General features: G+C 48.7%; 1 protein-coding gene across 1 annotated transcript; it reads left to right on the top strand.

The window, feature by feature from the left end:
- The first annotated feature begins 5,651 nt into the window (after positions 1–5,651).
- PDE6H (phosphodiesterase 6H) lies at positions 5,652–11,478 on the top strand. Its single transcript, NM_204408.1, is given in 4 exon segments — positions 5,652–5,714; positions 9,842–10,025; positions 10,308–10,348; positions 11,241–11,478. Coding segments are annotated over 3 exon segments (258 nt in total). The 5' UTR covers positions 5,652–5,714; positions 9,842–9,885; the 3' UTR covers positions 11,318–11,478.
- Positions 11,479–13,759: the final 2,281 nt, after the last annotated feature.

The raw sequence follows: 13,759 nt of genomic DNA, 5'->3' as shown, positions 1-13,759 counted from the left end.
TATGGTTCTATGATTCTATGATGTGCTCATCATATTTGACTGGACCCAGAAGTGGCTGTAGCCCCAGGCCCCTGCCACAGAGCAGCCTCACAGCCTCCCAGTAAGATGCTCAAACTCAGTTGGTGAGAGGTGCACCTGCACTCACAAGCAAGCGTGAAAGCAAGGATCTAATAGAAAGGCTGGGATGTGCCAATCAAAACCATCAAATAAAAATAAAAAACTTAAAACATTAAAACCTAAGGATTTATGAAACCCCAAGGAGGGAACGTCAGGCTTAATCCCCGGCCGTAGACCTCAGCTATAAAAGATTTTTTTTTTTTTTCAGTGTGATTTACACTCCCATCTCTTTGGCTTTTCCCCCTTCCACAGGCATTTCACCAGGGATCGGCTATCGCATGGCAGCTGGAGCATTCAGCCTCAGCGTGCCTGGGAGGTGTGCAGCCACCCAGGAGACCAGCTAATGGGGCAGGAAGAGCTGCCTCCTCTGCCCATTAGCTGAATGCTCCCGAGGAGAATGCGGGATGCTCCCCAGTAGCAATCGGTTCTGTTTGAGAGCCTCAGCTGTTACTTCAAAGAACAATCCTAATTATGGTGGTGGTGGCAAAGAGCTGAGCTGAATGAGATTGCACGGCGGTGCTTTTATCTGGGAGGAGGAGGAAAGGAGAGCGTGCCTGTAGTGTGATGTGAAAGCCACGGTAATGGATGTGTCTCCTTAAGAAGAAAGAAACGTTTCACCAAAATGTTTTAGAGGAGCCTCTCTGGATTGGGCTGCTGGTTGCCAAGGAGAGAGAATCGATCCTTCAGAGCAAGAGGAGAAGGGGAGCTGTCAGGAGAGGAGACATCTGGAGCTGACTTGTGCGCAGTTACTTCTTCGTAGCCCAGTGACACTGAGTCACTTGCCTCACTGTTTCAGACTGAATGAAGCACTGGAATTCTCTGATTTAAATAAAGACACCCTCTTGATGGCTCTTCTGTTTTTCTTCTTAGCAATGAAGCTAAACAGCGTTACTTCCATGCTTAATTCAATGTGTGAGCGTGTTTAGTGAGTGCCAGCGGATCACTGAATCACTGTATGCAGGTGTGTGGCATGTAACTCACACAGAAGGAGTCAATAATGGGAGGAGAAAATTCTAAGGGAGATCCTGGAGACGCCACTGTAAAAACTGCTGTTGAGGTGCATTGTTAAGAGTGACCACGTGCTCTGCCCGCTGGCAGCCGCATAGACAGCAAGGTTAACTCCTTGTGCTTGCTCAGGAAAATGAAAGAACGTCAGGTCGTAGTTCAGGGCTTTAAGCTCGTTTGCTAAATGGCATCTGGGGGGAAATAATAAGGTAAAAAATGTTTTTCAATTGTTGACAGAGCAAGAACAGAAAAGAAAGGAAGCTTTTCGATCTAACGCAGTCCCCTTGCAGCACTGCCAGCAGCCTGGCTGCAGACATTTAAGCCATGTCAGTGCGCAGGAAGGACACACAGTAACGCTGCTGCCTTCTCCTGGGACAGCTCTGCAGTGAGCAGGGGACGCTCCCAAGTGATAAATCACAGTGCAGTCACACAGCGCGGAGCTCTTTGTGCTGCACGGCCACGCTCATGGCTCCCGCCGCACATGTCGGGGTGGCTGCCTCTGGCCTGCAGGTCTGTGTAATTTGTGTACATCAGCTTCCGTATTTATCACTGCCAATCTGTGGGAAGGTTGGTGTGAGTGAACAAAACCCTACCCATGTACTCCTTGTTAGCGTTACGTGGCAAGACTTTGTTACCTGTGTAAAGAAAGGCCAGGCTCACTGTTCAGAAGCAAGGAAATGTAGCTGGTAGCTAATGAAGTGTATGACAGCTACATGGGTTTTATATCACCTGCTACAAATAGCAAGCACATCCTCAAGTGTTGGTGCCTGAGAGCCCGGGGTCTACGATGCTGTGCTGGTGTGCATGAATCAAGCACCTTGGCTGGAGGAGAAAGGCGAGGACTTAATGTTCCCTGAGGGAGCCCTGGGACGGCAGGATGCTCAGACAGCTCACACATGAGGCGTCGGGCTGTGAGAGGCACTGAACCACCGAGCAGCCCCAGGAGGAAACAGCAGCAAGGCCCTGTCTACAGCCACGCTGGGAATCCATCCCGTGTGTTGCCAGAAGCTTGATTTACATTTCTTCAAAGGATATCTTTCTCCAGACTGCCCATGGAAATCTCACTCTGGATCCCCGGCAGTGGAGAAGCAAACCTCAGCCTCTGCCACCCCCACCCTGCCAACAAAGCAGTCTCCACGGCATGAGTGGAAATGAAAGCCAAGTGCAGGCTCCTCTGCAAGCTGAGAGCGGGGGCACTCAGCAGAACAGAGGCACAGATCCCCAGAGTCAGCAAACTGCTGTGCTTAATGCAGGCTGTCAGGTGCTTCATCCTGAAACCCGAGTGCATGACCTCCTGAAGGAAGGACAATGCAACGAGCCATGAAGATGCCTTCTTTGCAGTTGTGATGGGCTCGTTTGCATGCATTTGCAGCTACGTATATTTGCAGCTATACTCAGTTCTTTGGAGATGTTTCTTTTTTCACCATCACAGACAGACTGCTGAGGACATGGTGAGCAGTGGGGAAGGAGGGTTGCAGCAAGTCTTTTACAGTCAGGGTGGTGAGGCAGTGGCACAGGTTGCCCAGAGAGGTGGTGGAAGCCCCATGTCTGGAGACAGTCCAGGTCAGGCTGAAGGGGCTCTGAGCACCCCGTTCTAGCTGTAGGTGTCCCTGTTCAGTGCAGGGGAATTGGATCAGGTGACCTTTAAAGGTCCTTTCCAACTCAAATGATCCTATGATTCTACGTGAATCATCTTCTGCGGACACCTTAGTTCACTAAGCTTCCCACTGAAGTACTGTTAACATGACAACCTCACTGACCTACAAAACAAACAGGCAATCGCTTTCCCAATCCAGGTCCTACCTCTGTCCTCCTGCCAGAGATGCAGAAGCACTTGCTAGGCTGTCTCTCTGCAGGTGGGAAACCTCTGTTTACCCACAGAAATTCCCCAGCAGTTCCCAGCCAGGTATGCCTGCATTGCAAGCAATCACACTCTATCAATACAGCACAGTGTCTCACGAGCACCTGACGTGAGACTGTACAGATCTGTTTTAAAAGAACTGTTTTAGTCCTCAGTCACTGCATCCTCAGCCTGAGCCCTGGCCAGGATTTCCTCCCACATTCCCACAAGCACCGTGGCCCTGGAAAAGTCACTGTCTTGTAAACTTGCACTCTCTTTGTCATTCAAGCAAGCTGCTATTTCTGGTATAACTACAGTTACCATGGCTACACAGCTCATAAATAGGGCCAAAAACCTCAGAGATATCTTTAAGCGATTCCTTAGAATAGGGACAAACCCGGCCAGAGGTGATGAAGCTCATAGTTTCCCTCTGGGACCATTGCCCAGACACCATGCAGCCCTGCAGCTCCTGGAGCTCTGCTCTGGGTGCAGTGGCTGCTGCTGTGGTCCCGGAGCCTGGGCAGGGGTAGGGATAGGGACTGTGGGCTGGGAAGGGATCATCAACAAGAGGTTATGGCTTTAAGTTGCACCACAGGATGTTCAAGTTGCATATCAGGAAAAATTTATTCTCTGAAAGAGAGTTGGTGCTGCCCAGGGAGGTGGCAGAGTCACCGTCCCTGGAAGTGTTCCAGAGCCGTGTGGATGTGGCACTGAGGACATGGTCAGTGGGCATGGTGGGGGTGGGCTGATGGTTGGGATAGGTGATCTTAGAGGTCTTTTCCAACCATAATGATTCTGTGATTGTATGATTCTATGAACAGTTACCCCATTCCTGGGCAAACCTCCTTGTCCAGTTTGGTCACAGAGCTGGTGCCTGCAGCTCTGCAAAAGGAGCGAAGCAAAGAGGAGAAAGAAGGAGAGGAGAGGGGAAATGACCTGGTCACGGTGGAGAATAGGAGAGAACACAACAAGTGTGACTGCTCCGGGAGTTTCTGCCACAATTACTTAAGGAGCAAAAATAGCACTGGAAATTTTTTTCCCACATATCCACTTCTATAAAGACAAATGGGCCTGCTTTCCCTGGAAAAACAGGAAAACAAAAGGAATACTTCAAAAACAAACAGCCTGGACACATGTAAATTTATAAGGTTAAGAAAAGGAAGCCTGCAAGGTCTCAGAACAGCAGGGAGGAGGAGGCAAGAAGAAAGCAAGCAAAAGGACTACTAGGACTGGGGGCTGCAAAGCCGATTTTCCCAGCAGCTCTGCCCACACAAGAGAAGGCAGAGAGGGAGGGGGAGCCCCCAGAAACCTGACTGAAGCAGATGGAGGCATGGGAATGAGCAGCAGGGATGGGATGCAGCCTGCTGCCAGAGGGCTGCACCTGTTTATATCCATACAGGCAGGTTCCTGCCCACAGAAATCAATTTTACTGTCAGGAGCTGCTGAGTACCATCAGCCTCCATGTGTTTGTGTGCAACTGCGAGGGAAGAGGCAATGCCAGCATGATCATAGAATCAGAGTATCCTGAGTTGGAAGGGACTCATAAGGATCATCGAATCCAACTCCTGGCTCAACACAGCAGCACCCAAAAACCAGACCGTATGTCTGAAAGCATTATCCAGACATTTCTTAAACTCCAGCATTGCTGCCCCCATCCTCTTCCTGTGCCCAGAAAGAATCGCAAAGTCCCCAAAGGCTGCATGATCATCCCCAAACACATGGTTTGAACGCTGTTTCTCTGCTGCCTCTCTGCTCAATGGGCAGGCCCTCCGCTGCACTCAGGATTTAGCTCCTTGTATCCACTCATAGGGGTAGGAACTTATCAATTGTTCTAAGTGTAACCCCAGAGTCTCAGTGAGAATTATATATCTCCTTTACCTTCAGCCATCTGGAAGGCCAAGGGCCTTGGCTATGGGCTCTGGCTCGGCAGCAGAGTGATGCTGCACCAGACCCTTCTGCCAGGGGCTCTCATGCTAGACAGCTCCTATCCTTGACATAGAATCACAGAATAGTTTGGGTTGGAAGGGTCCTCAAAGCCCACCCAGTCCCACCCCGTGCCGTGGGTAGGGCTGCTACCCACCAGCTCAGCTGCCCAGGGCCCCATCCAACCTGGCCTTGGGCCTCCAGGGATGGGGCACCCACAGCTTCTCTGGGCAGCTGTGCCAGCGCCTCACTGCCCTCTGAGTAAAGAATTTCCCCCTAACATCTAATCTAAATCTCCCCTCTTTTAGTTTAGCTGGATGCACAGTGAGGGTGTGCGAACAGAGCTTCACCAGAGCCAGTACACCCAGAGCGCAGCAGCTTTGCCCTGATGTTAGGCTCAAGCCACAGATTGCTACTGCAGCTGAGGACAAAAGTCATCTTATAGCACTTTTCAGTAGAATTCCGGTTTTTCTTATCTGCAGATACCTCTCACTTTTTCCAAATCTCTTGCATGGCTCTCCCAGGCAGCCACAATCGGCAACAGAAATGCACTGGAGGTATAAAACCCCACACAAAATAATGTGTATTACTGCCAGTGGGGTTTCACTTGGCTGGAATTAGGGCCGAGGCCCCAACTCTTTCCTTTCTGTACCTGCTGGGCCCCGTGGCCACGCACTGCCCCACGTGGGCCTGTCCCTGATTGGCGCCTGGTGCCCTGATGTCACCTGCTGGCAGGGTATATCTGTGGGAGGCAGAACGCCTCGAGACTTTTTTCTACCCAGGACGCAGGACAGGAGTTGAATGGTTTGCAAGAGGAGCCTTTAGGACTGTGAGTATTTTCCAGGAGCTCGATGCAATAAGGGGGGGAAGAGGGTGTGTGCAAGAGGAGCTGGTTTCTTTTCCTACCAGGGGAAGAGCTTGGATTTCCGTGCTTGAAAAATGTGAGTGCACCCAGTAGCCGAGAGAGATAGTTGTGTTTCTGCACAGTTGTTGCTCTTTCTTCCTACCATTAAGGCTGGGTGCCGGGGCATCAAGACACATGCTGCAGCACTGGTGTGTCCCAGTCTCCACCATCCCCCAGGATCACCCTGTTTCTGAGGCTGGGCAGCCCTCGGTGGGGATCTGTTGGCAGTGCCTGGCTGTGGGCTCACCCCTGGGGTTCCCAGGGATGGTCAGGGCATAGGGCACATCACAGTGCTTGTACTAAGCAGCACTGCATCTCCCATGTGAATGAATCCCTCCTTTGATGTCACCCCCTAACTGAGATAGTCTTTCAGTAATCCCCATCTGGGAAGCTGTTGTGGGAATACAGTTCAGCTTGAAGTGTGTTCCTGTCTTCTGGAGTGCATCTTTCATTTGTTTGTGGTCTTAAAACTTTAAGAAGAGTTCTGAGATCTTGTTTCGAGCGCTGGATCAGAAAGGGCTGGACCTGCATGTGCTGTTTCCATGTGTATGATTAGCCAACTCAAGAGGCTGAGACTGCCGCCAAGACTCCCCACAGGCATCTTGCACTGGATTCAGCGTGCCCCAATGAAAGCCTGTCTGCAAGGAAAATGCCTGTGGCTCTCATGAGGCCAAGAAATAATTATCCAAAGGATTGAAAAACTTGAGGGTATTTCCTCCTGGATGCTGTGTGTTCCCAGTGCATCACTGCAACGGAGGGCTCTGCGTCTGACACCCTCACTGCACAATGAAGACACCAGGCACATGGTGGATTCTGTACCTGAGGTTATCTGACAGAGAAAGAAGAGACCCTGAGCTGAATCTGTCTGAAGAAAGTCACATGAGGCATCTGCATCATCTGCCAGGGAAATTTTCCATAGCAAATCAGAGATTAAGGGGTAGGAGGGGGCAGATTAAAGAGTCAGCACTTGACAGTAGTATTCAAGCCTCTTTAGGTTCAAAGAGAACTAAAAGAAGGATGATTAACCTGGCCAGCAACCCAGAGGTGGGATATCTGACGCAATTGAGATAAGCACATTAATGCGCATTAGGTATAATTAGCATTTGGATGCAAGCAAGGCTCTTACCCCAAGGATTAAGCCCTGAACTGAACAGAAATGCTGTCAGGGGCAATTAGGTAACTCCTTGTCAGATGAGGGGGCAGAGGAAGTGCGTGGAAGAACATCTTGTCCTCAGCAGCCTGCACATCCACAGCTGCTCTTACCCAGGAGCTGCATCCCGGTGCTGGCAGCAGCTGAGGAGCTCCAACAGCTTGGGAAGCCCTGGGGCCACATAACGCCTGCAGGAGCCAGTGGAAACCCATCTGCACCCAACACTGGTCAACTACCTGCCTGGTGTGGGACCAGGGATCAGCCAAGCAACCAGGTACAGGGGGGTTGGGAAACACCCCTGGGATTATGCCATCCCAAGGCAGGGGCAGCTGATAATGGGGAGTGGGAACTGGGACAGGGTGGGCTCCAGCATGAACCAAGGCACCTCTGCCTGTGGGTAATGGCAAGCAAGTCCCACCAGCTCCACAGTGGGAGGGAAGCTAGATTCCTTCTGCCAGATGGAGGCTGTTCTGTGACATTAAGGCTGCTTCCTGCCCTTTGTCCTTTCTTTTGGCGATGTGTGGGAAGAATGGGTAGAGGAATACTGGTAAGGAAGGTGACAGAATTGTCCCTTTCAGTTATATTGAATGCTGTTTCTTGAATTCAGGCATGTAAGAGACAGGATGAAGTGTGATTTGGGGAGATCCTTTTTTACCCCAGATCTCAGGCATAGAAGTAGCTGGTATGTGGACACAGCTACTTTGGATTGGGACCAAGAAAAATCCAAGGACTGAATCTTCCCATTAGATATTACTCAGTGGAATGAAGCTAGAGACTCAAGGAACTACGGGGAGTTGCCTTCAATGACATTTCTGTGATTAAGGTACCATGCTGGCAGACAGCAGTTGGTAACTTGAGTTGGGAACTAAGTCTGAGCTCAGTTGCCTCTTAAAAATTTGGCTGTCAGGCCAAAGGGCTGGAAAACCATTAGCCAGTTTGTTTCTCCTGTTGTACTTTTGGGAGCAGCCCTTGTAAGGGGTGCCAAGGATACAGAAGCTCCAATCACTGCGCCTCCTGTCCCTTTCTGCAAGAGATGAAGGTGACAGCATGTGCCTGTCCAGCCACCACACTGTGAGGATAGAGCCATAAATACTGGGCAATTGCTCAGGTTCTTCAGAGAACAGCCAAACCAGCAGCTTCTCTAAATTGAGCTGGTCCTTGTGTTTGTGGGCACACTGTGTGCTTGGGAAGCGTTGTGTTACAGGCAAAGGAATAGCATCTGTGCATCCTTCAGCTGCAGACACAACCATCTGCTGCTCCATTTGGGGCCGCTGGAACCTTACCAGCCTCCTGCACGGGATGTTACAGCTGAGACAAGAGAGCCCGGCCACAAGCAACAGGAGAACTAGCATGCCTCTAGGTGTTTTCATGAAGATCCATTCTACTGCCATCACAGATGGAAGGATTTCAGGGGAGAAGTATTCCCAGACTGCCACAGATACAGAAACATGGCTCTTTGCCTTGCACTGGTCTGCCAGTGACACAGAAGGATTGTTTGGATGCTGTTTCTCCTTGCGTCTCAGGCTTTGCTTTCAGCACTCTATTTCAGGCACTGGCAAAGATTCGGACTATTCTTTAAACTAAGAAAAAAAAAAAGAACACTCATTTTTGATGGCATTTATAGTTCTGAGATTAGGAGTCTGGAGTGTCACTGCAGGTGATATTGGGGATTAGGCCAGAGCATTACGGTGACATAATAGGATTACCCTTTAGTACCAAAATCCCGAAGTTAATTCCATCAGCTATTCCATCAGCCTGGCTGCACAGGGACAAAAACTTGGAGACGGGAGTTATATAATGGTCACGGGGAAGAATGTGACTTCAGGGAGGAGAATAAAAACTGGCAATTATTTTTGTCCATAAATGGATGTGGTCAAACTGCTCTAACACACTAATTAGCACAGAATTTGATCAACCTGAGGGTTCTCCCTTGGGCACTGGAGAGAGTTCCTGCTGTCCTTCCTGGGCTTTCCGTGCAGCAGCTCTCAGGCAGGAGAGGTTTCTCCCACACCAGAACTGCTGCCCAACAATTCTATAGCCCCTGAGAAGTGGAACTTGGCTCACGTGCAGCATGGTGTCGTGAGGTCAATATGTGTAATATAATGCTTCAAAACATCAAGATGGACAACAGATACTGTGGAGAGTTACAGGCCTTTATCTCCTCAATCCTCAGAAATCGACGTCTGTCTAAACCACGGTTTGCAATGCTTTGCATTGGCCTTCACAATTTTTCAGAACTTATGTGCTATTTCTCATAAGGTTGGCATTGGTAAATTGAAGCCCTAAGTGCAGCTGCACTCAGACTAAAGGCCCATCTAACTCAGCATCCCATCTTTACCAGTGCGCGGAAAGCAATGCATAGGCACAGATACAAGAGCAAGTGATGTATATCATGATGATTCCAAAGGACAAGATAAATCTCTAAGCCATAAATCCGTAAGCATGCCTTTATGGCTCCTAGTAGTTTTATCTAGAACTAGTAAGTAAAAACCCAACCTCTTCTCTTGTGAATACAAACTGAAGACAACAGTGGCTAAACCTGCCTATCCTGCCCAAACCATGGGGCAAGCTGCTGCAGCAACCTGTCTCCGATAATCCAGCCATGTCTGAGACAGAAAAGGTGTAATTCTCCAAGATTAGACAGGTCATTGCACTATGGGATTAAGTTACTTTTCATTCCTATCAGGAACGTCCACAGTTTCTTATCTTAATTCTAGCATTCACGATGAAAGGCAACTCTTATCCTGCTTGCTTTGTATGCATTACAGTCTTTCCTTTTGTTTTGTATATTTATGTTTAATCGTGTCACAATTATACTTCCCATAATTATCCTGTCACAAGACTATTGGTACCTAGATATGATAAGCAGAGTGTTGTGTCAGTCCTTACTACTCTCTTGCAGATAGAGGGATCTGAGTGAGGCATACTTCTGACAGTAGCCCAACAATGAGCGAGAACCCCACCACCAACCTTACCACTGGAGATGCTCCCACTGGTCCCACCACGCCACGCAAGGGGCCTCCCAAGTTCAAGCAGAGACAGACAAGACAGTTCAAGAGCAAGCCTCCTAAAAAAGGAGTAAAAGGGTAAGGGCATTTTGGAAAGAAAAGAAACTATTCTAGTTGGGTTGCTCCTCACAGCTGAGCTGCACTCCTGTGGTACCACTTTCCCCCAGACAAGGAACCAGGAGGCTTCTCCTGCCCCATGGTGCCATCACCTCACTTGTCCCGGTGCTGGCCCACACGGGCCTAGAGCTGCTCCTCATCATCTGCTGCCCACACTCCCCCTTCCCTGTCTGGGGCTGCATGGCTTCTCCCCTTGTTACTGCTGTCCCAAACTCATCCTTCACCTGCTCTTTTCTCTCCTAGGTTTGGAGATGACATCCCAGGCATGGAAGGGCTGGGCACAGGTAGGTGCTGCAGGATGTTGCTGTTGTGCCCCTCTTGAACATAAATGCAGTCACTCTTCAGACAGCAGAGGTCTGTCTGGGGTGGCCTCTGTCTGCCTGGCCTCTGCAGCTCTCAGGCTCACTGGAGGAGGCCAGTGCTCCCTCTGCAAGCTGCCATGGCCATGCTCATGCTTACATACACAAGGCAGAAAGGCTGTTTAGTCATGCTTCAGTTTTTAGATACTTTCACTTGGCTGTAAATGTGCTTGTTTGTCTTTGTTTTCTGCTAATACTCTGACTAGGAATTTCAGCAGCATGAGGTTCTCAAATAAATGCCAAGTGCTAAGCTATTAATAGCAGAAATCACAGTAACTAAACCTCAGCTGGAGAAGTATTTGTGCTATCACCAAAATCCTAATTTTAAGAATGTTATGTACTCATTTTGGACTGAAAAACACGCACTGAATGACCTATAATTAGTCAAATAACAGCTGCACCTATCAACGAGTTACAGGTCCTGAACATGTTACACTACGTTATTCAGCATCTGATTTAAGACTGCACGTCTTCAAAGATACCACAGCTTGGTTACAGGCAGTTTATAAGAACTGGAGAAACCCCATAACCAGGATGAATTTTCACACCAGTCTCACCACTGAAGCAACCATAGTCATGTTCACAGAGAAAGGAGACAATAGAATGCATAGGAGAAAATACAGTGATCTGGTTCAGACTGGTAGGTAGTACCACATTTAAAGAGCTCATTGATTCATTTAATATTCAAATGGACTCTCACTTTTCTTGCTCATCCCACATCTTAATGTTTTCTCAGTACATCAGCCTTTCTAGTCATACAATAGAAATCCAAGAAGTGCTGCTCCAGAACCCATTTCTCGTTCTCTCTCTTCTGCAGATATCACAGTGATTTGCCCATGGGAAGCTTTCAGCCATCTGGAACTGCACGAGCTGGCCCAGTTTGGGATCATCTAAGGCTCCAGCATCTCTACTGGTGTCACCTGGTGACTCCACAGATGTCAGCTTGGTCTTCATCACCTTTGACACTGATTTCTGGCCCTTACATCCACTTGCTCATGAGCAGGGCGGTTTTGTAAGAGCTAGTTATGAGAAAGTCCTTTGCAAATTAATTTGGCAAAGAAGTTATTCAGGACCCTGAGCAGATTGCATGCTCCATGTGAAGAAGCTACTGAAAATGTCTTAATGCCTCCCTGCACCATACCCTGTCTTCTCCCACTGTTGTAGATCTTCACGTGTATGGAGAAAATAGGAGGCCTCATTTAAGCTTTTCTCCTGTTAACCGAGATAGTGTGTGCATGGGTGTGCATGTATGCCCAGACCTAATTATATCAAACTCATTCTTTTTTCTTCCTTCCCTCCCTGACAGCTTTCTATATAGGATTTCCATGGGTATGTTCCCACGTTATCTGGGACACCAATTAGTTGCCAGGAGTGCATCTGTAGAGAACAAAATCAGAGTAAGCAGTCCAGACATTGGGCTGCCTTTACGCAGGAGAGCCTTCCCCAGGGATTCACCATCAGGAACCTGCTGCTAAGATGCACTTCACCAAGAATGGGGGAAAGGGCTTGGAAGCATTCTCTCTGCCCACCAGTTATGGGTCATAAGACTCTGGCTGTTATAATCATGTTAAATGAAAATGTGTGTTTCTGAGATCAAAAGCTAAATGAATTAATCCTGCTTTTCATTCCTATTTGCTCCCCAGTGGCTGTGATGCCAAAGAGACAACCCTCCACACGACATTGCGTGTCCTTTCCTTAGACAGCAGGCCCCTGCATGACATTTGCACTGTCCCCATGCCCATACATATTTACATGAGGAGTTTTCTTCCAAGGACACGCTGCTGGTTTTGAAAACAAAAAATCATTACCATTTGCCACCAGATAGTACTGGTAGTTCCGTCTCATCTAGCAGAAGATGGCATTGCATTAGTTAGCATGGCAAGTCTGTCTCATTGCACTTGGCTGTAGGAAGGCTCTTCTCCTCACCCTCTGCCAGCTCCAAGCTCCAGAGCCCATCTGGATGTTCCCCCGGGAGAGATAAGAGCGGAGCAGGTGGGAGGCAGGGGGAGGTTAGGATGTGGGTTTGCAGGCAAGCACAGAGCAAATCCACTTAACCTCATCGATTTGTGTCTCCTGGTCTCTCTGGCAGCCTCAGCACTGGTGAGCAGCAGGGGAAATCACCCACATTCCCTTCTGCCCTGTGCTAAGGAAGGAGTTTCATTTTGGTCAGAGGCAAGGAGCAAGCATCACTGTAGCTACGTGATACGCATAAGAGCAGACAGCATTTTTTATCACTGCCTTCAGCTTCACAACTTCAGTGCATATCAACTGCTTCTCCCTGGTTTATCTTTCCTGTGCTGAGGATGTTCGTGGGGAGCAAGGAATGGCTGTGAGGAGGAAAGCAAGTCCCGCCTAGAAGATCAATCCCCACACATAAAGCATTGCTATAAATCCACAACTGTGCTATAGTTACCAGCTGCTGTCATGGCAGAAGTAAAAGCCAGCAGTTTTCATGTAAAATATAGCTCCAGCGCCAGAAGCTGAAGGGAATTCTCACTGGCAGCCCAGAGTAGAGCTTTTATTATTCAGTGCTCCTGTCATTAGCAGCAGCAGCAAAGCAGCAAGTGGCTCAGAACAGCAGTGCAATCACAGCACTGGAGACATGTACCATTTAGCTAATTGCTGCACACAGCTATTTCCATGGGCAGAGACAGTCTGTCCTTTCCGCTCACTCCTCATTTCTCACACCTTTCTCACCTTTTAAGGCTTTTCTTCTTTCCGTATGTGTTCTGAATGTGACATTTGATTTAGCTTTTCCAGCAGGAGACTGATTTCATTTTCCCTCAAGCACGTGCTAGCCCTCTCCTTTTGTGGTTAAAGGTGAATGTTCCTCTGCCAGTGCTCTTGTGCTTTTCCTCCCGTTTCACTGTCCCGTAGCATGTGATCCTTATTTCACTTCCTCAGTCTGTGAAAAGACCCACTGGATCCAGGTTTGCATCCTGCAAGCTGGCTGCCTCTATTTCCATGGAGCTTTTCCTTTTCTAAGCGGGAGTGCACCAAAAGGAGAACATTCAAGTTAGTTCTTTTGCTCATTTGTCATCCCAGGCCTTGGGAAAGTGGTACAGAAATAGTAAGATTCTCAGTTAGAAAACACTGGGGTAAAAGCAGAGCTCTCCTTAGCCCAGAGACTGAAGTGTTTCAGCAAAGGGGAAGGTCTTGATGTAGTTCCATATCGGACTGCCATAACCCCTGCTCCCAGCAGAACCACACCTCCAATGGGAACGCACACGTACCCCTGTCCCATGCCTGGCTGAGGAGCTTTGCCAGAAGATGCTTTGAGTCACCACAGTTTGTTAGCTATTTTTAAAGAAATTTATATGCATTAATAGGAATGAC

The sequence above is a fragment of the Gallus gallus genome, chromosome 1 (genome assembly GCF_016699485.2).
Source record: "Gallus gallus isolate bGalGal1 chromosome 1, bGalGal1.mat.broiler.GRCg7b, whole genome shotgun sequence".
Classification (NCBI taxonomy): domain Eukaryota; kingdom Metazoa; phylum Chordata; class Aves; order Galliformes; family Phasianidae; genus Gallus; species Gallus gallus.
This window is presented reverse-complemented; position numbering and strand designations above follow the sequence as displayed.